The 26,601-nt window shown below is 32.6% G+C and overlaps 1 protein-coding gene across 7 annotated transcripts in view; it reads right to left on the bottom strand.

The window, feature by feature from the left end:
- The window catches only part of PPP1R12A (protein phosphatase 1 regulatory subunit 12A), a 133,506-nt gene that overhangs the window by 37,497 nt on the left and 69,408 nt on the right, over positions 1-26,601 (bottom strand). For 4 of the 7 annotated variants that reach the window (XM_036912322.2, XM_036912323.2, XM_057487526.1 and 1 more), the window contains exons 5-15: positions 22,922-23,066; positions 16,568-16,642; positions 15,890-15,978; positions 15,581-15,738; positions 10,807-10,931; positions 4,964-5,080; positions 4,381-4,596; positions 2,670-2,764; positions 1,790-1,894; positions 764-931; positions 186-362 (exon numbers count right to left, since the gene is read on the bottom strand). In XM_036912322.2, the coding sequence (XP_036768217.2) occupies positions 186-362; positions 764-931; positions 1,790-1,894; positions 2,670-2,764; positions 4,381-4,596; positions 4,964-5,080; positions 10,807-10,931; positions 15,581-15,738; positions 15,890-15,978; positions 16,568-16,642; positions 22,922-23,066 (1,470 nt within the window). The remainder of the gene's footprint in view (positions 1-185; positions 363-763; positions 932-1,789; positions 1,895-2,669; positions 2,765-4,380; positions 4,597-4,963; positions 5,081-10,806; positions 10,932-15,580; positions 15,739-15,889; positions 15,979-16,567; positions 16,643-22,921; positions 23,067-26,601) is intronic. The other 3 variants (XM_036912325.2, XM_057487527.1, XM_057487529.1) reach the window with 2 other exon arrangements.

Below are 26,601 nucleotides of genomic sequence, written 5' to 3' on the forward strand. Positions count from 1 at the left end.
AGTTGGGTTACCAAGCCTAAATGCTAATAATAGCAAATAATATCAATTTCATAGTTGCAAGCTGATAAAGGTCATTTCACTTATTAATCTACTGGAGAGATGGTCACCAATTTCACACGATTAAAAAACAAAATTAACATCTGTCATCATTGGGCAAGATACCTCCTGTCAGGACCGTTACACACCTGCGTCTCTCCCTGACCTCTGATGTGGAGGAGACAATGCCGGCAGTAGTTGCAGTCAGGGCTGTGGTAGAGGCTGCAGCATTTACAACAGTTGGAGCAACAGGAATGGTTACTGCCGTAGGAACACTGTCCTTTTCTTTTTCAGTACTATCCTCAGCCCACAAACGATTTGAGGTACTATAGCATCAGAAGCAGCAACACAAAAAGAGAAAAGGAAAACAGCTAAACAATGAAAGCACTTTCTAGCAGCTGAAAACATGTGACTACACGGATGGATTTTTTTAAAAACAAAAGGTGAGACATCTTTCAACTGTGAACCAAAAAGCTCACCCAGAGCTGTCAAAGAGAGAAAGTCACATTTATTTAAGCAGCCTAATTCAAGGCAAATTAATAATTCAGGAACTTAATTTTTTCCCCCCCACATGCATGATTGCCTTTTTTTGGAACTAATTTTTGTTTGTGAATAATTTTAACAAGGCAAAACAAAAAATCCAGAGAGATCCACAGTCCTCTAAACAGAAATGCATGCACATACATAAGCACACAGGAGCCCTGAACACAGTGTACCTGTAACTCACCTGCTCTGTACGCCTGCTGAGGAAGAACCCGCAGTCATCTTGGTAGCAGTGCCTGTGCTGGAAAGCAGGCTTTTCTGAAGCCCGGCTGCAGAGGTAACTGTTGGTGTCGACGTGGTGCTTGGAACACTAGCACTAATCAAGTCATCTTGTCTTCTACCAGAGGAGCAACTGAAGGAAAGAGTCTTATCTGTATAGGATGTGTTTGTACATGTATTCTATAGTTCATGTCTACACATTACCTGGATTCAAAAACCAGGAAAGAACCTGAAAAACTGTTCCTAAATATACCACCAGCTCCAGCACCAAGAGTTTCATCTACAAGTTACTACAGTCTAGATTATTTCAATATTTTGTTACTGTATCACTTTCTGTCTCCCCTCTCCCTCAGTGAGCCTCAAAGATGATCTGATCTGATAATTTGCATTTCTGGAACTGTTCCAGTCCATATGGTCATCAGGTTGGGTTTGAAAAAAAACACTTTGGTTTGATTTTGCTTGGGAAAGCTAAGACTTGTACATTTGTGAAGAACAATGTTTCAGCAATGGGTCATATCCCTACGAGTGGCCTGTGCCTGTAATCTATTTGTTCATCTTTTACTCTTGTATTTGGTTGCATTCAGCAGAGAAATAATTTATAGCCTCCCCCCCCCAATATGACATTACCAACATTCCAATTCAAGGACTTTCCATAGCTCTTGAGTTCTAAAAGCAGAAACTTTCCCAGTCACCAAATGTTGACCAGATCAGTTAAGACACCGATCTCTTTCAACTTCTCTAGTTAATTATATAAGGATTTCCTTTTTAATATGCCACAATCTAAAAGATGTTTCATAATATATCAAATTTAATTAAATATATGCATAATACGAGGCATAAATTAGAAGCAAATTTTCACTCATCTTTAAATATATATATTGTCTTTAAAGTTTTATTTAAACAAAATATATTTAATAAAAAAACATATTATATATTAAATTGCCTCATGTTTTTATAAAAGAATGCATAAAAGTTACTTAGGGATTATTACCTTTTATGATAAGTTGATCCTTCATTAATTGAGCTATTCTTTTTGAGATCATCTTCCCATTTTCTTCTTGTGTAAGAACTACTTGCTCGCAAACTTGAAGAGTCTCTGTGAAAAGAATATCCTTCAGATTCTGGTAGGTAATTTTAAAATAAGGTTAAAAAAGCTGTATATTAATAAACATTAGAAGTAGAAACTAACAAAAATCCCTTGAGAAAACACTTTGAAATATTTATTAAGAAGTAAAAGTAATTCTAGTCCTAAGATTCTACCCTCTAAGGTATAATCCTAATTATACGGGAGGAAATGAAGATGTTTACAGAAATGTTATTTACGATCACAATATATTAGATAATTTAAATGCTCATAGTTGAGGGAGGGGGTATGGACTGATGAAAAACAGTACTTCCTAAAAATATATACTAACATGGAAGACTACTTATGAGATGTTAGGTGAAAAAAGCCAAGACACAAAATTGGATATTATAACATGATTACAATTATATTAAAAAGTCCTCACACTCTATGTGATGAAAAATAGAAACAAACTAAAATGTTAACACGGATTAAGTAAGGACTTTTTCTGTTTTCTTTCTCCTTTTCTGTATGTTCCAAATATTTAGAGAACATGTATGTTTGTGACCTCATCTGCCAATATTCATCCTTCATGTTGTTCCAACCACAATGCTTTTTTTGCTATTCTGAAACATACTAAGCCATTGTCTCCACAGGAGCATGGACTTGGTGTTCTATCAAAAATATCCTCTACCTTCTCCCACAAATCACATCCCACATAGTTACGACAATGCTCATGTTTTAACTCTCATGCTAGATAATAAAGACTTCATTAGTGAAAACATAAAGCAAATCACAATGAATCCACCTGTTTTCTTTCTCTTCGATGTCAGATGTACTGGCTAGTCGTCTTGGTATTGTAGGTGCAACATATGCAAGCCTAGTTCCTTTACTATCTTTCTCCTAGACAAGAAAATAAAATGAATGAAAATAAAATCCATGCGATGATTACAGGAACTGCTAAAAGTATTAAGGATAAGGAGTATTCAATAATGTATAATCACACAACCACTACAATTTATAGTATTTCCACAGTTTCTAGTTAAACTCTAAAATTGATGTCTGTCAATAGCCAAGTACTATAAGCACTCAAGGATAGCTTGTTCAAATTAATCCTTTTTCTCTGTTCATCTAGAATTAGATAATATTTTAATGTAAGAAAAAAAATTCAATATTTTATGATTTTTTTCTATAAATTCATTCATCCATCCATCCATCCATCCATCCATCCATCCATCCATCCATCTATTCATTCATTCATTCAAGTTCACGGTTAAGTGTGGTTACCATTCATCAACACACAAAATCTTTACATTACTGAAAATATTCCCTATGTTGTCCTTTTTATCTCTGTGACTTATTTGTTGTGTAACTGGAAGTTTATAAATTTCTATACTCCGCACCTATTTTGCCTTCACTCTCCCCTCTCCTCCCCCTAGCAAACACCAGTCTTTTCTCTATGTATTTATGAGCCTGTCGTGATTTTGCTCCTTTGTTTTGTTTCTTAGATTCCATGTCACTGAAATCATATGGTGTTTGTCTTTTACTGTCTTACTTATTTCACATAGCATAATAGCCTCTAGGTACTCACATTGTCTACAAATTACTTAAAGTAATAGCATTATAAGGCAAAATACCTTTATTTCTTCCAGTGAAGGTCTCAGATATGGCTCACTGTTAAATACCAATAATTTGTTATATAAGCTATTTACTACCTTGATTCAAAACAAACATTTCAATGGTATTTATCCAAATCTGGTTAAGAGTGTAATGACAATAACATTTGCTATGTTCCCACTACATTGTTATTGAGTGCTCAGGAAATTGGGCAATAAATTTACACAAAATAAAAAGTAGTAGAACTACTTGGTGAGAAATTCCATTTTTGGTGAGAAATTCCATTTTTTAATTTCTGATACTAGGCAACACTACTAAATAGAGGAAGAAAACTATATGGACAAAGCAGTCCAAGCACTGAAAATGGAGTAGAAAATAAATAATCTAAACAATAAAATAGCACTGAGTGAGCTGTGGTACATCCTATTTGATGAAACTTAAAACTTGTAAAATATAGTTATTATAAATCTCATTAAAGTTGCTTGTGATGTATCAGATGAAAAAATAGGCAAAGAAATCCTAAATACAAGATAAATGCAACCAATGAGTATAATGTTCTAGAATAAATGTGTCCCTAAACCTCAGGCAACTTCCTTAAGAAATAAAATAAGCTTGCTCCTTAATACATTTTACTGCAAATTCTCAAGTAGGATAAAGAATTCCTTTAACTGAGTGTAGTCTCATAATTCGTATTTTGGATGAATACATCTGATCTTCCCAGTATTTATAATCCTATATAGATATGTTTAAGGTAGGTACATTTGCATATGTAATTCATCAAGTTAAGTGAATTCAGTTGATATACGATCTAATGCATGATACACAGTAAAAAATCCACCAGGTTTCATATTTCTGAAATAAGTTACTAGCTCTCACAGAAATCAGACTCTGAAGTAGATTACCTTTTCCTTGTTATCCAAAGAAGAGGAAAGCCTGGGACTTGAAGCTGAACGCATAACCCCTGCAGTATCTTTCTCCTTCTGAGCTTCCTTGGACGCTGTGATTTCAGCAAGTGCACCGTAACTGCCAGTCTTTCTAAGTCCTAACCTCCAAGATGCAGGAGACTCATCTTTTCTCTCTTCTTCTTTGGGAGAAATTTTTGTAGCTGAGGTTGGAAACTTTTTTTTTTAAGGAAAAGAAAAAAGAATTATCAAGGCTGATCTATCCTTAAGCTGGAAATGATAAATTTACAGATAAGACATCTAAAATTACAGTAGTTTCAGGAAAAACACTTTTACTAAGTAGGTTAATGTCTTAGTCAAAAATGTAAAGATCTAAAACTGAAAAAGGAATGAACTAACTTTCCAGAAGTTAGAATTGAGAAACCACACTCCACACTTTGTCACACAGAAAAATTATGATGCAAACAGAACAGAAATGAACACACCATAAGGACTTAGAACCATGCAGCTTTAGAATGAATATTCATATTAAACTTGTTATGCTGTAACCTAATATAAATCCTTACACATAGAAATGCCTCACCATAGATTTTTCACCCTCATTGGGCACAAGAACAATGCCAGTTTTGCGCAAGCCCTGCCTCCATGATGAGGGATCTATTGATTCCACCACAGGCATGATAGGAGCAATGAAATCATACTAAAGCCAATTAAAATAAGACAGGTAAAGAGATAAAGACTGGAAGCATGAAAACAGAAAAGGAAGTTATGAGTAAACATACTTCTTTTAAAAAGAATTTAAAAATAAACTAAAACCCAATTACTGGGTAATGATTCAATCTTTAAAAGTCATCAGCAACAAGTTCTAGCTTTAACATGAGAATCTGAAGGAATCTAACAGAGAAACCGCTAAAGCAGTTAAAGGCTCATAGAATAGACAAATACAGTATGGGAGTGAAAAAATCACTACACATGGAATTTTGTTATTATTGATTTTATACTTGGGTTAAAAAATGTTAAATCCATTATAATCAACAAAAAAGTAATTACTGATTATTTTCTAATAATACTTAATTCAGTAATATTTTAAGTATCATAGCCTTAAATTTGCTGTTTTTTTCTAAGATTAAACATTTCAACTAAAAAGTATTTTTGTACAAATATTTATTTCATTTTCAAGGCTTTCCAACAGCCCTAAATATGAAGCATGTTATCTTTAACTGGTCTATTTTATCAGCTTAGAGAGTTCAAATATTCAACCACAGTTAAATATAGGTAGGTGAATATAGCCAACAATTCAGTTGCTTACAAGCATAGGATATGGCAAAAACAAACAAACAAAAAACCCCAATCCTTTCTTTTATATTTATTGCCCAACTTTGCTATAATTAGTTAAATAGAGCTTGTTAAAGCACCATGATGTTGGAGGGCTCTTTCACAGACAAAACTTTTAAGATATCTCTGATTATACTTTCAGGAATTAATTCCTATCAATCGGGCTGAAAATAGACACATGATATACAGCATTCCCCAGTTCCCAAAATGTACAATGAGGCATTCCCAAGTGCCTGAAGAAAATCACAGGGGTGCCATGTGATATTTTAAAATTTTGAGAGAAGCACAGTGACATGTCTTGGATGCTACACGAACTGCCATTATTAACTTACTTGTACGTAACTACTTAATAAATCAAGCAAATAGATATTTATTTTGGCCAAGAGGCACTGTGAAATAAATTAGTAAAGGCAGGGGCTCCACTGACAGAGAAAGTTCAGGAACCTGTCTCGTATTTTATGTAATATAATATATGACGACTGCTTATTAGTTTCTGAGTTTAAAGTCATAGTGCTCTGGAGTAGGGGTTAGCTAATTTTTTCCTGTACAGGGCCAGATTTTAAATGTTAGGCTTTGCAGATCATAGTCTCTATTGCAACTATTCATCTATGCTGTTCTAGCACAAATGCCATAGATAATACATAAGTGAATGAAGGTGGCTGTGTTCCAATACAACCTCATTTAGGGACATTGAGATTTGAATCTGCATCACAAAATATTATTCTTTTGATTTTTTTCCCCCTGAACTACTAAATAATTAACCATTTTAGCTTGTGGGCTGTACAAAAACTGGTAGTGGGTGAACTTTGGTCCACAGACCATGGTTTTGCCAATCCCTGCCCTGGAACCTCTCCAACACTGGAAACAAAAAAAGTTTTTTCTCCATTTAAAATAGTCAGAGAGCAGGTTACATTTATTGCATGTTAGAACAGAGGCTAACATTTAACATATGTTTACTTGGGTCAGGTCCTAAGCTACATGCTTCAAATGGGTTATCTCATTTAATCACGACAACCATCCAATGAAATACTATTACTGTTATTTTAGAGTCGAGAAAAATGAGGCAGTATTACCACTTTCGAAATGGACATTTGTTGAATTGTAATGACTGACACACCTCCATTCTACATAACATGAATTTGGATTTACTGGTTTATGTGTTTAAAATTTTAATTTTAAAATTTAAATTTGAATTTTACCTGGTATGTAAAGGATCTTTCTGAGATATGCAACTATACTTATTCCCTGAAACTCTTTTGGCTGCCATCACAGGACACCACTATTTTGACTTTCCTACCTTTCTGAGCACCTCCTTTCTTGGTCTTCTCTCCTTTTCTCTCCTACTTTTTTCTCCTGAAAGTTGGAAGTATGGTCTTCTCTACTTCCTCAAGCTAAATATTCACTGTATTGTTTATTCTCAAATTTATTCTCCAGATAAGCCTGACTCCTAAATTCCCAGTCCTGAATTTCTATTTACTTATAAAATGGACTATTTAGAATTATAATTGGTTCCTGAAACTCAGTATGTTGAAAACCAAACACCTGTATTTCGCAACCTACTTTTCCTCAGTTCTCTATTTGTGAATGGCACCAATAATCTCTTCAATCCTCCATGTTTGAAATTTCAGTCATGTCAGACTTCTCTATCATTTTCCACATCTATAAATTAGATGTCAAGTTCCGAAATCTCCTCTCCTTTATAAGACCAGTGCCTCTTCTCTAATTTGTATTATTCATCCTAAGCAATTTCAACGGCTTTCTAATAAACTTCACTTAGCCTTTCATCTTCAAGTACACCTGTACATTGCTGCCAGAATAATATTCCATAAAGAATAATTCTCTCATAGCCTTCTTCAAACTCCTTCTATGACTCTCTATTATCAAGTAATAAAAAGTGTTACACAGAAATGAAAACAATTTGGCTCTACTTTCCCTGTTTTACTTTGTACATGTACCCTGACTAGACAACTCATTTTTCCTGCAAAATAGTCATTATCACTACTTCACTCACATTATTTCTCTTTTCTTTCAACAAACTGTACAATCATCCTCTGTTATTAGTTGAAATACTACCTAATCATTCTTCAGGATCTAGCTCAAACATTCTAATTCTATTACTTCATACCAAATATGATCTCTTCCATTTTAAGCCATCATTCCACATCTGTACACTCTGACATACTTCTTATACCCAAAGCAAATAGTAGTCTTTTACTAAATTATTATTACACTTAATAATTGTATTCAATTAACTGAAACAACTTAATTCCAAGAAAATTCTGAATTTTTACCATCTAATAAAGAAAATATGGTTTACATGTATTGGAATTTATGTGCACATAGCAGAGTGGGTTATCTTTCCCAGAGACCCCAACAATATTTATTTTGACTAGAGAAAGTTTAATATAAACTTATCATTAAAATTTTCAGTCATAAGATGAAACTAATGGTTTTATAGATAACATCTCCAACAAATCACAGGCCTCATCTCATTGCCTGCTACAGAAATAATTCTTTACTTTTAGCTGAAGAGTTAATAACTTAAGGGAAGATCACTTATAATGAATACATCTATGTTTCCCTGTAGTTACTCAGTTACTGGAGAACATAAGTGATATTTAATACTGTTTCAGAACTTCCTGCTTTGTGATCTATTCCTTACCATTAAGCATGCATGTGTGTATTTATATATAGTTTATGTACTGGTGGAGGAAGCTAGAGAGCTTAAGATAACTTCATCTACATTCATCCTAGAAGTAGTGACTAGTGAGTAGGAAACTAAAAATAGAACTCTTAATTACAAAACCTTCTAAGACGCATTTACAAATTAGCAATTCATTTAAAGAAATTTGTTGTGTCTCTTAAGTTAAAGGAAAAATTTTGGAAAAAACTTAAAAAACACCAGAATGCTAAATTAAATAAAATGTCACTGAATGTAACAGCCTTTAAAAGTCATATAATACTGGTAAGACTGTTTCACATATTAAAATAATATTTCACATTTTTTGTATAACATCACTTTATTGCTTTGAATAAAATTTGGCTACAAAACCTTAAGAACAAAGACTGAAACAATATAATCTTCAAAGTAAGTTATGATGTTTGAAACTGAGAAAATGGCTTTCTAAATATGCAAATTATAGAAACAGAAAGTTGTCATTAATTACAGAATCTGAAGTAATTCTGATTCAGAATTTTAAAAGCGAAGAGGTTATTACTAGCCCACTAACTAAGCTGAGTTATTATGTATTTCCTTTCAGCTAGAGCAGCTGGCTTAAACTGAGAAGTACACTGCCATAAATCTGGGGCTATGCCTGAGAAAAAATAATTGCATCATAAGAAATCTATCATATTTGACTACAATAGGAAAGACACTGCTTAAATATGCAGAAGAATGAGAGCCAGTTTCTTGGGATCACTAGTTTTCATATAAAATTTTTATCTTTCTGCCATTTATTTTTCTTAACTATCAACTGCAATATCAGTTGCAAAAAGTATTATAAAAAAGAATACAAAGGTTCAGAAGACATCTCAGTCAAATTAAAGAAAGAAAAATATATTATTATTTTAAAATCTTAAATATATTTGAACACCTCAATTCTGGAATACAGAAGGTAACTCACTCATACAGTTTCCTGACATTCAAATTGTACCACTGAAATCCATACATTTCTACCACAAAGAATTCATAATATTGCTTTCTTTAGGAACAATTTCAAAGGAGGATTTTTATTAACAGTAAAAAATCTCTGGTTTATGATTTTAATAGATTCACATTTTGACCTCTTGGAGATAAATCCAAAGATTAGCAAGGCTGAGAACCTAACGGCAACACTGTGAGGATTTAAAATCAGTCCTCAAACCCATGCCAACCAAGTAATATCAGATAGTCGGCAAATAAATTCAAAGGCAGGGACATGACATCTAAACACAATGTGCAATCCCTGAGTGGACCCTTGATTGAAAAAACAAACAACTAGAAAGACATTAGCAGGAAGACACCTGGGAAGTTTCTAAGTATAGTCTGTATACTAGTGGTCATAAATAACATTATTATTATTATATATTACATGAAAGTTAAATTTGCTTAGTATTTTAGTGTGGGAATGAAAGATAATGCCTTTGTTCTTAGGAAGTACATACTTAAGTATTTAGAGATAGTGTTATACTGATTGCAATCAGTATGTGTGTGTGTAGAGAGGGAAATGGGTATGTTCAATAAAGATTAAGTAAGGGTAGATGGGGAGAAGCCTTTAAAAAAGAGATTGGTAGATAACTGAACCAAACCTTAATCTTTATCTTGGGTTAAAAGAAGTACAGGTTCTGGAGTAGCAAGGAAAAGACAAGTTTTTAAAGAGCAATATACTAGCTACAAAGCATTGTTTTGTGGAGCAAAGGACACAAGAAGGATGGCGAACAAATGAGAACAGAATAAAGAAGAAAAGGAAGAAATGAACCTAACATTTTTGGAACACTTAGTCACTAGCATGGCTCTCTCAACCAAGGCTGACAATGTTAACCTGCTTTTTTCTTTTTGAAAGATAAGGAAGATAGTAACTTGCTCAAAGTCGTAACAACTAACACTAGGGCCAGTTGATCTCTGGTTTGCCTGACATAAGAGATCATGCTCTTACTGGCATACCATACTTGTGTGCCTTGGCACTTTGTACTGAGTTAGAAAATCTAGATTTTAGTTTTCTCACTGATTTGTGGTAATGCTTCTTGTGCTTAACTTGGAGACATGTAAAATTAAAAAATGAGCCTCTAACTTAATAAAGGACATCAAACCCATTTTTCTCAAAAGCTAAACAGAAGTAAAAACTACCATGACCACTAGTTTTCATATAAAATTTTTATCTTTCTATTTATTTTTCTTAACTATCAACTGCAATATCAATTGCAAAAAGTATTATAAAAAAGAATACAAAGGTTCAGAATTTGACTGAAATTAAAGAAAGAAAAATATATTCTTATTTTAAAACCTTAAATATTTTTGGAATAAACTAAAAATGTTAAAGTGTCTTAATGCTTTAGTCCAAACAGCACTTAAACACAATTTATGTATTTTTTACAAACTCTATTTTGGCTTACCTTTTTAATAGGTGACGTAGGTGTTGCCTGACCAGACGGCACAGCAGGTGTTGTAACAGCTATAGGAACTACTTGTGCACTAGAAGTACTGGCATTAGTTACAGAGGCCACGGGTTTTGTCTTATCTATTTTTAAAATAAGGAAAGAAAGAACATAAAGCATCAAGATTCTATATGAATCCGGCTTCAATGTATGGGAAAATAGTATTTTATATTCTACTTTCATTGAAGGTTTTGTTAATTCGAAGTCTTTTCCCATTGTTATCCCTCTTAAGTGAATTTTTCACGGAGTTTTTGTAAGTGTCTCAACAGGTATGCTGAAGCAAGGAAGAGTGACATGAAGACACACAACAAAGCTTCTAAGAATGAAAGCACAAATAGTATCTGACTTTTGTACTTTTAACATTATGGAAATTTAAAAAAATTTTGAATTATTATTTATACTTGAATGCCTGAATACAGTGTAAATTTAAAAATTACAAGAGCTATGCAATTTTTTTAATGGATAAATAGCTTATACTGCTTATCTAAAACTGATGGCTCCCCCTTTCCAGGAAATCAAAGTGCCTTCTGTCAATAATCAGCTTTCATTCCTGTCAAATATGCTTAAATGTCACAAAGAACATGCCTTCTCACCCCTTAAAAGTCTACAATTTCATCTAAATTAGGTTAAATCTTTTTGCAATGTACATCAAGACAATTTCCAACTAGTAATTAATCACTCAGAAAAAGATTTTTTTTAATATTAAAATAATCAATCTGATGTTAAAAAGATTCAAAGATCATGTTTGAACATATAAATTAGACTGGCATTTAGCAAAACGGTCTCATATTAATTCAAATCTTTAAATCAGCTGTAATTTGTAAATGAGCTAGACAAGTTTACTTACCAAATCATCAAGGATCATTCATCTAGTTTTAAAGTATTTCTTTGGTTTAAAAATGGATGTACAGCTGATATCCTTCTATGTTTTTTGGGAGAATTATAGTGCTTTAAAGCCCCATGAGAACTCATTTTTATTATACAACCTCTCTCCTTCAGGTCACTTTTCCAAAGAAATCTTCCACCTTAAGTTAACATTATTTATGCCATTATACTTTATAAGTAGATAATATTAAAATACCCTTATATTTAGGGTAAGCATAAACTTCCCACAACAATTCTGAATTTGCAATGATTCACTCAGTTCTTTGTGTGACTAAGAGAACATTCATAAGATCTTAGTAGGGGGAAAAGCATAATATCTCAAATTATAAGATAAAGGACAAAAGCTAAAGTGGCACATTTAAATATCACTATAACCTTAGCTTTTCAAGTAAACTGAATGAACTAAACTCAGTCTAATGAACTGTATTCTCATTGTTAAATAATACAGTAACTCTTATTAAATAGAAGTTAAGCCTAATCAGCATCAAGTACAAGTCATGCATAACCTAATTAGACCATCCTGGAAAACAGTTCACTTAACTGGAAAGAGTAATTCAAGAAATATTTACTAAGTATCTCACCCATACTTGAAGTACTGGGGATGTATTAGTCAATGAATAGACAAAATACCTTGACCACATGGAGCTTAAAGTCTAGTAGGAGAAATAAGTAATAAAATACAATTCGAAAGATTTTTGTTTAATTTTCTCTATTTTTTTCTTGGCTTAAAAAAGTTTTTATATTAGTGAAATATACACACCAAGGAATGTATATGCATGTATATAAACATTTATGTTTGGTTTAAGAATAATAATGAAACAAGTATGTCATTATACAGGTGTCCACTATCCAAAATTAAGTAAATGTTATCAATATTGCTGAAGCCCTTAGAGTCATTTAACTTCAAAGAAGAATGAAAATTTCAAGTCCTAGAGGGAAAAAACACCCAAGAAGCAAAAATATGTTTCTCTTCTCATTCCCTCAACTACCTAAGATTTATAAATCATTTGGAAGGAAATTAAACTTTTGGTTGAGTTTCTATTTTTCTCTGATTCATGAGCAAGAACTCTAATAAAAAACTGATACGACAAATAATTTATCAAAGAAAATTCAGCAAAATAGTACACCATATAGTTTCCCAAGGAAATAATCTTACAAAAAGTAGATAAAAGAAACAGTTCAGAAATTGTCAAATCAGGCTGTAACTCTACAGGGAAATTGCTGCTTTCTCAAGCTTGCCAAATAAAGTATGATAAAGCCTTGTTGATATTAAGAGTGAGAGAGAAGGAACCATGCGGCATTTACATGGATTAATTCTTGAGATAGAGTCAAATTTTCCTGGCACAACCTACCACTAAGTAACAGGAAGACCAAAATTATCATAGTACAATGAACATTTAAAAAAGTTAGCTCAGTGAGAAACTGAACAGAAAGTGATTGGTATGCTTAAACTACAAACAGGGAACTAATACAATGCAATTTGATAGTAATTAGTTCTGTTTATATTTGTAGAATAGCACAGTTTAAAGAATTAATCAGATCATCTAGTCTCATTCTCATTTTACAAGCCAGGAAGTTTCAACCAAAGAGATCGAGACTTGCTCATTTGTTAGTGGTACAACTGGCCTAAATCTTGTCTTTTGTTTGTTTTAAATAGTCCTCCAGTGCCTAACACCGAAAAACAGTGAATTGTATAGAAGGGTTAACTAAGAAAAAATTAAATAACAAAATCTCAGAAATCTGGGAGATACCTGGACTTCAGTTTTTGAATCCTACTAAATAAGTAATGAGACAGGGGAGCTGGGTGCTAGCCCTAGCTTTCTTACAAATCAAACAATAATTGTTGATTTGTAATGATACATTTTACAACAGATTGGAGGTCAAGTTATGTCTCACAGAGAGTTTAAGTACATAAAAGTAACTTCAAATTCTTGCAAAAGTATCTGAGTCCATTTAAATTTCAATATCATTTCATATTTCAGTTTTTTGTAAAATAAACAAGGGAAATAGCACAAATTTAACTGAAGTGATATTAGTTAAATTAAGCACGTATATTGATCACATTTAAATTAGTGGAGTTTAATTTTCTACAATGACTATACAAGAGTTAACACTGTAAAGCAATTATTATACGGTATCCATATAAAGCAGGTATTATTATCCTCATTGTACAGTGAAATCTAAGATTAAATAAACTATATGTACAATCACATGCATTCTTAAACACTGCAGTCTTAAACACTGTGCATGTATGATTAGAAATATTTTAATTAGTATGTTAAACAGATTATAATATTCAACAACTGCCTGTTGCTTTCACTTCCAATTTTACTCACAGTATTGTCTCACCAAGGTTAAAGATATACTGACTCACCTGACCAGCAATGTGAGAACAATAAATAAAAAACTTATATCCTTAAATGACTAAAATCTAGCCATTTATATTTCTCAAAACCTCTTGTATTATTACCAAAAAATAATTTACTTGTAGGATTAGAAAGCCTCAAGAAAAATCTAAAACATATCACCTGTCAACAAAACTAGTTTTTATCTGTTTAGCAACATCTTGTTTTTAATGGCAATTATCAGTATGTTCCTTGATGTGTATTTGGTAAATTTTAGCTTCTAATATTTTCTTGAAGGAAATATTTTGTTGAATTAGAAGCAGAATGATTCACAACTGTTGTGTCTACATTTCAAGGCATTCTAGCGCTCCATCTGTGCTTTCAGTGACCACCAAACTGGTACTATTAATGATGACAGTTTTGTCACTGATCAAAAATCTTAATGGAAATGGATGAATTTTCTGATGAATTTATACATTAAAATGCCAGGTTATACAACTCTAAGATGGCAATACTGGAATTTCATGCCTTTCAGAAGTTTTTGAGTTATTAACTGATAAAGAATATGAAAATAAATCTGTCATTTGCCTCAACAAAAATTGGGAATAAGGTAAATTTTTATCAGAAGGGAAATGGATGTATTTAATGAATACTATGCAGCAACTAAAGGGATAAGTTATGTACATAAAATATATAGATAGATATGAACAAATATACAAAAAATAACTTTTGAGTGAAAAGGCAAGTTGTATAACATCTCGAGGTGTAAAAATAAAACTACAAAGCAATCTTATAATTACTACATATTACCTCTGAATGTATATGTAAGGCAGGAGTATAAAAATGGACTAGAAGATTACAGAAAAAACTCATGACAGTGATTTCTCAAAGGCAAGGAAGGACAGGAAGTAGCCTAGGGCTCATGGTTAAAGAAGACACCTGTAATATTTTACATTAAGAGAAAAATGTAAAATAAATGTAGCTAAGTATCAACAGCTGTTAAGTCTTGGTAACTGGAATATGAAATGCTTCTATTATACTTCTCTGGAGCTTAGAAATTCTCAAAACAGCAACACACCACCACAGGAAATTTAGTCTCAACTTTCAAATCTCACTGTTTAGGGAGTATTTGGCACACTGTTGGGACCAGCTTCCTGACTTTTGGGCCTCAAAAAGTAGCAGGAAAATTCTTGAATTGCTGGGAGCACATTTATACCCTATCTGCACCATTCTAAAAGAGTCTTAGAGGCCTCTTCACTTTCTTTAAACCTAAAAATACAGTCCAGCAAAATGCAGAAGTGAGTAAGAGCCTCCAGGTAATTAAGCAATAAATACACAACTATACTTAGGTTTCTAATACTCCCTTGAAAGGTCATTTATTGGTTCAGCAGGTACCCAAACAAGGAGTTTATCAGTCTGAAAGTTTCCAAATAAGACTGGTCTCCTCTTACTTTACATGACATCAGAATTCACTGAAAATCCCTTTTATCTTCAAACCTTACCTGTTTCAGCTTCCGATTCTGAGTCATCTTCCTCATCTTCTTCACTAGAACAGCTAGATTCATCTTTCTTTCCTTCTTCTTCATCATCAACCTTCTCTTGCTCCAGAGATTCAATACGGGATGGATTTTTCTCTGGCTCAATAATCAATGTTTCTTTGCTGTGAAAGGAAAATAGCTTTCAAATAATTATGAACACAAAAAGGTTAAAATATATTAATTCTCCCCAGATCCACAAATCTAATAATCATCTCTGTTTCCATGGTGCCAACTCATTCACAACAACAAAACCTACTTTAATATTTTACTTACTTTTTAAAGGTCTTCTGTGACTGATTATTATCCATATTGGCTGTTGATTCAATGAGTGGAGATTTCTTCTCCCGTTTTTCACTATGGAGCTTTATAAAAGTTATGCAATGAAAAAATACTGTTAATGAGTAAAATACAGAATTTAATAACAAAGTAGTTTTCCAAACACTAAATAAAAACTAAACAAAATGAGTAAGATTTAAGTTTTACTTAAAAGAGCTTGGATAAAGAATAAAAAGGACTAGACATTAAAAAGCTCCATGAAGGACTAAGCTGGATTTTTTTTAGATCTCTCTACTTTTTAGTTCAATGAAAAAGTCAGGGTCCATTAACCACTTAGCATGTCTGATGATACTAACTTAAAAATCTGTTTCCTGGTTACATAATTTTGCTTATCTAGAGCCTGCTATTTTAGAAATATGAGACTTTATAATTCCTATGTATTACTTCTGAATGTGTATATAAGATAAGAGTATAGAGAACTGGGGATAAACAATATAGAAGGGTAAACACCACCACTACTCCTTCATTCTCTTTCACTGTCATTTAATTTGATTGCTAGGAATAATTTAAAACTAAAAACTACAAAACAGCACGAGGGTACTTTTTTAACTGAAGTTCAAAGCTATTAAGAGAATTCACTAGTATAGACAATTTTTAGACAGTCATTAAACATACCAGATTTTGTTTCTTTTGTAACTCTTCTAAATATCCTAAAATGTCTTCATCTGCTACATCAAAAGCTGTCTGGCCCTAGGTAGGAAACAAGGGGAACAGTGATGGTAAAAAGTCAATGAATTAGAAAATGACTTTGATGATTTTCTATGATTATACAGAAAGAAGATAACATTTTTTTATGTTACTTATAAAACATTACATATGACTTGGAGGAGATATACGAGAATTCCATGTGAAAGAGAAGCAGCTGATGCATCTCCACTTAATTGTTTTGGTAACAGCTTTATTGAGATGTATTTTACATACCATACAAATCATCCATTCAAAATGTACAATTCACAAAATGTTTTTAGTGTATTCACAGATTTTTACAACCATTACCACAATCAAATTTAAAACATTTTTACTATCCCCAAAAGAAACAACATATCCGTATTTTCTCAATCCCCCCAGCCTGAGGCAACCCTTTATCTGCTTTCTGTTACTATAGATTTGCTTATTCTATACATTTCATGTAAGCAGAATCATACAATATGTAGTCCTTTGTGACTAGCTTTCACTTTGTATGTTTCAAGGTTCATCCATATTGTAGCATTTATCACTACTTTATTCGTTTTTATTACTGGACAATAATCCATTGTATGGCACACTACATTTGCTACGCTGTTCATTAGTTGATGGACATTTGCTTTTCCTTTTTTTAGCTGTATATAATGAATAATAATGCTATGAACATTTGTGTACAGGTTTTTGTGTGGACACCTGTTTTTATTTTCTTGGATACGTAGCTATAAGTAGAACTCCTGGGTTATAGTACTAACTCCATGTACACTGAACCTTTTAGAGGCCTTATTTCTTTTTGATAATCTCCATAAAAATTAATTCAATTCTAAGTAGAGTAATAAAATATTTCTAAACTGCTTAAGTTAAGTCAGTGACAGATATGACACAGTTTCAAAAATTAATCCAGATAAACATCTGTCGTCTATTTTTATTCATTGTGGAAAAGAAAGTTTCAAAGAGCTGCTGACCAAACACAGTAAGGATTTTCCCCGCTGCCAGCATTAGTCCTTCTAATTACCAATTACCCTACTCTACAAGTTTCCAAAATGACAAAAATTCATTATTTAGTGTATCTTCTACCTTGTATGTTAGCCAGTGCATGATCTTTTCTCATAAAAATTTCAACTTTTTTCAACTAGACAATATATCATTCTGAAAGGAAATTCAAATTTCTTTGTAACAGGAGTCCCATGTCCACCGTAAAGTCAAACAGGTAGGTAACAGTGACTTCTAAAATCACACAAATGCTTCCATTTAAAAATAAGCAAACAAAAGTACAACCCTCATTATGAACATCAGGGTGTTAACACATATTTGGATAGGAGTTCTATTTCCTAATACTATAAAATGAAATATAAGCTACTCAATTGCTATTTTATCCATTGTCTATTTATAAATCAGATATGGTCCAAGCAATATACCTAAAAAGTACATAAAATGCTGCTTTATCAACATAGGGGAATGTATGTATTTAAAATTTACAAGATTCAAAACCATTTTTATGTATCTGCCTTTTCTTGTTAGAATGTCTTCTGTAGAATTTAAGAGATAATCTATCCTTCCCCACTCAGTCTAAGAGGAAAAGTTTTAGCTTAATAAACCCATTTTCCCATTTCAGTCTTGAGTATCAAATGTTAAGAAATTTCTGATGAATGAATAAATGGCTCTGAAATAAAATAACTGGTTCAAAATGTGAAGCCACCCTGCACACGACTAATGCACGGGAATACCAATTTTGCTATATCATACTCTTTGTGCTTCTACGTTACATGTGCCATATATGGTTAGCAAACCGTGTTCAAGATTGTGTTATTATGTGGAAAACAACTCACTGGCTTCTTTTAAAGTATTATTTTAAGCATTTATCAATCCTTTTCATGAATTCAATACCATATTTTGGAAAATTTTTTGAATTGTTAATTAAATTTTAGCAGCAGTTAAATGCAGTAGGTTCTTTTTTTTGCACTTTGTTTTTAAAAAACTTTTTATTTTGAAGTCACTATTGACTCACAGTAATTATAGATTCCCTTTTAAATATAGCTGACCAGAGAGATCTACTGAATTCTTATTTCTTCTTTTGTTATCTAGACGGACTGTCATTTATCACTCCCCTATTGAATCACACGCTAGTTAGTTACAGCTTTCTCTTAATACTTGTGATGTTGCAATAGTGTCCTTGTACACAGACTTAGGAGAACTTGTACTAAGTCTGGTAAATAGTTGCAGTAATGGAGCAAAAGGTATGTGTCTTTGACATTTTGATAGATTGCCTTTCCAGAAGAGCAGGGCCCTTTTCTAGTCAGTGTTATAGTGTCCCTCACGGCACCATTTCACCAAACATTTGCAGTGGGGTTCTTTTAATAACCAAGGAATTTTCCTTTATAAGAATAAGAAACTGGACCACCTTATGTATCCACCTTTGGTCCACCTTATGGACCACCTTTATGTATACATAAAGAAGTTTTCAATTTCTCCCTTGAAAAATGAGTCTACTAAATAGCAGCTGATAGAGAATAAAAACTAGGGTAAAATGCAGGCTATAAACAGAGAAAAGTTTCTAATTTCAAAAAAGCACACTCATCAACTTAACTCAGTAACTTAACCATGGTCTTCAAATAACCTACAGGGCAGTTATGAAGCTAACCAACTGTAAAGTTATAAACATTATTTGATTCTTAACTACTATAAGGCTACTATACTTCACTAAAGGGACACTAACAGTAGCGCATATTAAGCAGAGGCACTCAAAGCAACAAGGAAACAACTGAGGAGGGTACAAATCTGAGGTACAAGAAAATAAGAACTCTATCAATCAAGAAAACTATCTTTAAAAAAATTTACTGCTTAAAAAAATCAGTTTACAAGACATCTGTAAATTACCAAAGCCACACCAGAGAGACTGTTTTAAGCCTATTTTCATAGTCTCTTCATTCTTTCCTCGCTTATGCTAAATAAATTGTTTTTTCAGGTATGGTCTTTCTTCATCTTCACAACTACCCAAGTAGTCAGGTGAAGCATTGTTATGAATCCTGTTGTAAAGATAAGAAAATCCAGGCTCTGAGTGTAAGGTGTTTGCCCAAGGTCATGCAAGTAATGAAGAGAAAGTGTAAATAGAACTAGGTCTCCACTGCTCCATTGTCTTTATAGAAAATAAGAATAAGCTCAGAGAGAATCAGGGGAAAAAAATCTTTATGCCCATTAATAGCAGAAGCAGTTCTGTTATTCATTTAAATCTTCATGACAGCCGTCAAACTAAAAAGTCTACTAATCATTATAACAGTGCATTAAGAGAAAATTCCAACTAGAAATGCACTTTAGTTAATATTTAAAGGCACTCAGGCACATTATGGAAAAACAATTATTTTAATAAATTAAGGAAGCAAAATAAAAATCTTCATATTTAAATCTGTACTACATAATTTATAATAACAAGTCAAAAAATAGCAAATGCATTTTACAGTCTGCAAATAAAGAAACAAATAAAGGACCAAAATCTCTAGATATTTATTTTTAAAACATTTCCCTCTCATTCATGTAGAATTTTAAGTTTTCTATATGATTCACTGCATTTTCTTTATATTCCCCAAATTGTTTCATATTAATAATTCATCTAAATGCTGTACTTTTTCTATATCATTTTAAAAAAGAAATTTAGTAAAAATCTTCAATCTGTAAGTACTGAAGGTACCAAATGACAAAATTAATTCATACAGCAGGCTTATACAATTAACCAAATTTGTTTTGGCTGAACATTAAGTATGACATGTTATTTTAAAATATAACCACTGAAACAGTGAGATGACCTAACACAAAATTATAAAACTTATTAAAGTTTTAAAAATTAAAAGTCTTACGAAATTATCTTTCATTACTATAGAATACAGTTCTCAAAACAAAAAAGCTTGTATTTGTGGCATAAGGGCCTTGGAAATCTACATACATTATATAATTCCTCATTATTATAAGATATCTTTAAAATCTTAATATTTTAAAACAAAATCACATTTTAATAAAAATTTTTAAATTGTATTTTTACAGCTTATGAGTAACTGGAAAAATGAAACATGAGAGATCAAAAACCAAGAGAAAGTTGCTGAGGAAAATAATTTTACAATTATTATAAAATAATTAATGATCTATTATTAGCAGAAAAAAAGAAGCAATTACTAAGGCTTTAAGAAAATTAACTTCTCTGATCATGTCCCTAAATATGCGTAACTCAGATAACTTCACAGGGTTGTTATATAGACAGCATCAAATAATATATGTGAAAACAGGATGAAAACTACAAAATTCTAAGGAATTAGTGAGGCACAATCCTTTTAAGATCATATAGAGATGTACTGAAATGATGAAATGAGGGGATAATATTAAAATTTAGGGTCACACAAGGAAATGTTACTATAGTAATACAAAAACAAACAGATATAAAGAAAAATGATTTTATATGCAGTGTTCCCCCTACAGCATAATTAGGATGAATTATACAGCACGGAAATGAGACAATTATTGAATAGATGTGAGATAAAATAGCTTTTTTTTCATATCTACTATACAACATTGTGTAGGTTTCACTAGCATAACATTAGTGTTTAAACTAGGAAATTACAGAACCTTTTTGGAGATCTATTTTTCAATTAATAAGCCTCTCTCTCTGTCCTTATTAGGAGGCCACTACCACTAAATTAACCAATTATCAGCAGTGCTTATGTTAGTGGATAAGTGGCCTTTAGGTGGCACTACTTGGGAGAGAGAGAGGAATGCAGACCAGGGATCAGAAGGTAAGAGACATTCACTATTTCTTCAGAAAAATCCCAACTGCTGTGGGAATTTCGACCCAGAGAGAAGGAAATATGGATTGCCAAGGTAAAATTAGCTGGCCTGTAACTTAAAAATTAAACAGTATCAACATTTTATTTCTCTTTTAGCATTGGTTATAAAACAGAAAACTATTAAAATAAAAAATAGAAAAGCAAATTTTCAAAAGTTGTGACTAAAAATTTAGATCGAAGAGTTTTATATTCAAGAGCAAATCTATACATACAGATAGTATTAAAAAACCCTTTTTAAACCTTAATTTCCTGAAGATTTCACCACTTCCTATGGTTTTTGCCTGTACATTTCTTACTTAAAACACATTAATAAATACACATATAAAATACTCTAGAGAGGGCAAACAAATTCAGAGGGCTTTTTTATCTCTTTATGTCACAACTAGGACATGAATATGCACTACCTCTCTCAATTTCCGATCATTCAATGTGTGGGAAAATCTTGGGTATAGAGAGGGATATCACACTTGCTATTTTCCCTTTGCAAATACCCAATCAGAAAGTGCAGCTGCCGTAGTAACCAGCACTAGCACCCATATTAATGGACACAATCGAATTAGACGGACCCATGTGATTAAAGATGAGATCATTTTAGGAACCTCTGCTAAGTAATCTACCACACTGACCTATGAAAAGTAATAAATAAGGGACAGTCTAGGAAGTTAAGGGTAGTTAAACTCACTAGAGGACCCATGTTTTTTTGGCTCCACTGGAAGGAAGTAGTAGGAATATTGATAACACTGGTAACTGACAGTAGTTCAAAAAGAGTAGAGGAAAAAACATGTAATCAAATAAAGAATCTGGTAACCTGAATCTGTTTATAATTTGGCAAAAAAACAGTTATATGACATTTTTCCCTACTTTTCTTTATATAACTGGGTGATATGTAGCAAATCCTTATCTCACTAAACTGTTTTTCCATCTGCAAAACTAGATTACATGTTACACCTCTGATGTTGATCTTATTTGGCATAAAATTTTATTATAGCTTTTACTATTCTCACCTACAATAAAACCCCACCACCCATGTCATTTAAAAAACCTTCTCTAAGTAAGTAAGTAAGACCATCAGCTAAAGAGGAATAGAAACACACTTCTGTATGTGTTTCCACTCTTAGTGATGGGAGAAAACATTCACACAGAAATGCAAATTTTTCTTAATTTATGAATTCCTAAGAATCTAACATAAACAGAAGTACCCAAATCTACTCTATATGTATGGTAGTGATTATTGAAACAGTAGTACATCTTTCTTTGCAGGACAAGGCCAAAACCACTTCACAGGTAGCTGAAAAAGACTTAAAACAATTAATTAATAATAAAAATCAGTTAACTGTAAAGTTTTGTGCAGTTGATAAAACTTAATCCAATTACATGTAATTTATATGTTTATAACATTTTTGAGACTAAAACTATATTTCTGAAAGTTAAAATATTTAAAATACATTTAAAGGCCTACCACTTTGTTGACCATCTCCATATCACAAAGATTGTCCACTAAAATTCGACATGCTTCTTCTTTACCCCAGTGAGCTGCAGCATGAAGAGGTGTCCAGCCATCATAATCTTTAATATTAACATCATAGCCTGCCTGTATTAAAAGTCTAAAAAAATTATATAGTCAATTAGATAATCATTAAAATCTACAAATAAGCAAACATAATCAATAGCTTTATACCATCTGAGTTAACAAAAATTTGCAATATATTTCTTTTCATAGTTCAAATCTCTCCTCCCCTCAATGAATTAAGTAGGGCAAAAAAGAGTAACTCTCAGAGTACACTAGCAAAGAGGATCCTGAGTTCCTACATAATAATTCACTCAGCATTAATTTCCAATGACCACATGTCTTATGTTTTGGTGTGACACTGATTCTTATTAATATGACTTATAATCGAAATTTTCATAGGAATGTTTATAATTTTTCAACATGAGATCAAAAACTACTGGGTCAATTTGTATGTTGAACTGTTTTATTGCAGGGAATACCTTAGGTATCCATATGATACATCATCTCAGGCTAAATGTGTTCTGAAAATATACTGGGCTCAAACAAGCTAATTTTTGTACTGTTTCTGCTGCCTTGTAGTTGAGGAAATGGTTTGTGAAGGTTTTCATGAACCTTTATGATCTACCATGGGAAATTTTCATAGGAAAATGACAATCTGACTGTTAGGAACAAAATAAAGCAAGACAAATATTCCAAGGGGTTGAGTCAACTTTTGTGCAGCAGTAGAAGCAGGTATTTCAATCATCAACAAAGCTAGAAAGCAGGAATACATTTTAATACAATGCAAAGAGCTGTAGAAATTAATATGCCCTTCTGTATATTGACATCAACCTTTATTTTAGAAATTAAGCTCAAGAGAGCAAAGAATGAGTCTATAAACGGCACACAGCACAGTCCCACACACAGAGGAGAAAACTAAACATAACTCATGAAATCTGGCAAACCTTTACCTTATTTTCCAAAATGTTGTGCTTGAGAAGGGCTTCTTTTTACCTACAGGAGGTGGTAGTGAGAACTAATACTTAACCCTTCATTTCTTTGTTTCAAGAACTGATCTCCTATTTCCTAACAGTATCTGAAGCAGCTATTTCCAATTCTGGGTCCATACATGACAGAATCATTTGAAGAGCTGGTTAAAAACCAAGACGCCTCAGTTCCATTGGAGTCCTACTGAATTAAGCAGCAAATTGGGAAATGGGCACTGTCAATCTATATTTTTAATAAGTCCCCCTAGTGGTTTTTATATCACTGCCTGTTACCTGCCTGCAGAACAACATTTAAGAGTGACCAATCTAGAGAAAAAGCTAACACGTAAGTCCAGAGACAGGAGTTAAAAAAAATGTGAATTAACACATATATTATCAGAAACTTTATTTTAGAGACACAAATAATACTGGAATGTAAGATAATAAAAACAATCCCCCATTAGAGAATACCAACTATAATGTTAAATATCCCAAGTGACATAAAATTATAAGTACCTGGGAGTCTGTGTGCAGAGGAAGGTCAGAAAGGTAGACAGGTTTCCCCCCCACAGATATATAGCTCTCTGTATATAAGCCAGGTCATAACAAAGATGCTAAAAGAGTAAGGCAATACTTGTAACATTCAAGGAGCTTCTAATGGAGGACAGGTAAAACAATAATCAAACCTCATAGACAGGTTCCATTGTGGAGATGTAATGAGTACAGAGCTGAAAAGCATCAAAACCAATTGAAAGGGAATGGATGTGTGTATTTGGAGGGGAGGGGTGAGAAGACTGCATTTGAAACAGATATATTTTATTTACTTTTCGTTTCATATATATTTTTATTTATTTTCATTTAAGAAATATAAACACAGTTCAAAAATAAGAAAGAATAAATGGCTGTACAGTGAAGTCACTTTCTCACTGCTGACCTTTAGCCAACCGGTTTCCCCTCTCCACAGATAATCATACTACAAATTTTGATTGGATCCTTAGAGATTTTATGCATATATAAGCAAACAGAGTTAAACAACTTTTTCAAAATAAGCACAAATGGTGTATACCTGTTCTTGGTTTTGACACTCAATAATACATCCCACTGCTCTTTCCCTACCTACATGCAGTGTTTTAACTGCTACAGAGCATTCCAGTGAAAGGATGTTTAGTTTATTCAACCATTCTCCTACCCCTATTATAAACAAAGCTGCTAGCACACACCTTATTTCCTGTGTGAATGATAATATCTGTAAAAACATTGCTAAAGGCAGAACTGCTAAGCTAAACAATAACTGTTAGTTCAACAGAATTTGGTCAATTGTCATTTATGCTTCCACCAGTCAGAGAGTACCTTTTCCCTAACCTTGCCAACAGTGTGCCAGACATTTTGATCTTTGCCAATATGATAGATGAAATACGGTAATACATTGTAGCTTTATCTGCACTTATTATAAGTAAGACTGAGCAAGTTATTTTCACAGGCCTAAGAGCTTTGAACTAAGTTAAAGGATCAAAAGTAATTTGTCTCCAAGCTGAAGAGATGGTTAATGAAGTTTATCTAGATACAAACAAGAGCAGGCTTTAAGACATCATGACAATACTATGAGTAGGTATGTACAGCTGGAATAATGTATGCCTGAAGAGCAGTGGTTGCCACGTAGCTTAGAAGAGGAGCCAGTGGCCAGATCATGAGTGGTCTTATCTGTTCTGTGTTTAAAATTCAGCTTGATCCCCACTTAGAATCTTAATGAGGGATTTTAAGAGCCTGGATAATCTAAATACAAAGACCACTTGGAAGCAGTCTAGAAATCTATTTTATAGTGCAATCCAGTACTCAAATATATATTCACAGAAACAAGCTTTAAGAAACAATATTTACCTTTACCATATGCAATACTCTTTGATTTTGTCAATTCTTTTTTTTTTTTAATGCTGTTGGCAACTCACTAAGTTCATTTCATGACCCACTGGTGGGATGCTGTTGGCAACTCACTAAATTCATTGCATGACCCACTGATGGGATCTGTAAGTTTGAAAAGTTTTGGATTAGAGAGAAACAGATGGAGGACAAGGAAACTAATTAAAAGTTAGCTATACTTTTCTAGGCTTAAGTTATGAAGTCAGTAAGGACTGAAAAGAGGAAGAAATCTGGGAATAGTTGACCTACTTAAAACTTCACTGTTTTTACTGAGGAGAGGGAATAGGAGAACAGATTGATATTAGAAGCTCAAGTGAAAAAAAGGCAATATAAAGGGTGCAGTAGATTCTGCTGATGGTTAGTCTAATTTCTTTTCACATACATGTAACAAAAGTTATGCACTCAATTATTTTCTTCATATAGCTGCCAACATCTTTGCACTGTTTGGATTAAGTAAAAAAAAGAAGAAATGAAAATTTATTGTGACATAAAGGAGACTTATTCCAAGGAAATCTGATCAATACACAGCCCTATAAAGTGTAAGCTGCTTGTAGCTTGATATTTAATATTATGCTAATAGCACCCTGAGTCCCACTGTTCATGTAGTAAAAAGAAAACTGTATATTAGATAAATTATATGTAAATAAATATTCAGTAGGAAAGAAGTTCTCAGAATTTGGTATGTTTACATATGATATTATTCTTAGTCTTAGTAATCAGAGTTAGCCAATATGGGAACCTCAAAAT

The sequence above is a fragment of the Manis pentadactyla genome, chromosome 10 (genome assembly GCF_030020395.1).
Source record: "Manis pentadactyla isolate mManPen7 chromosome 10, mManPen7.hap1, whole genome shotgun sequence".
Taxonomy (NCBI): Eukaryota; Metazoa; Chordata; class Mammalia; order Pholidota; family Manidae; genus Manis; species Manis pentadactyla.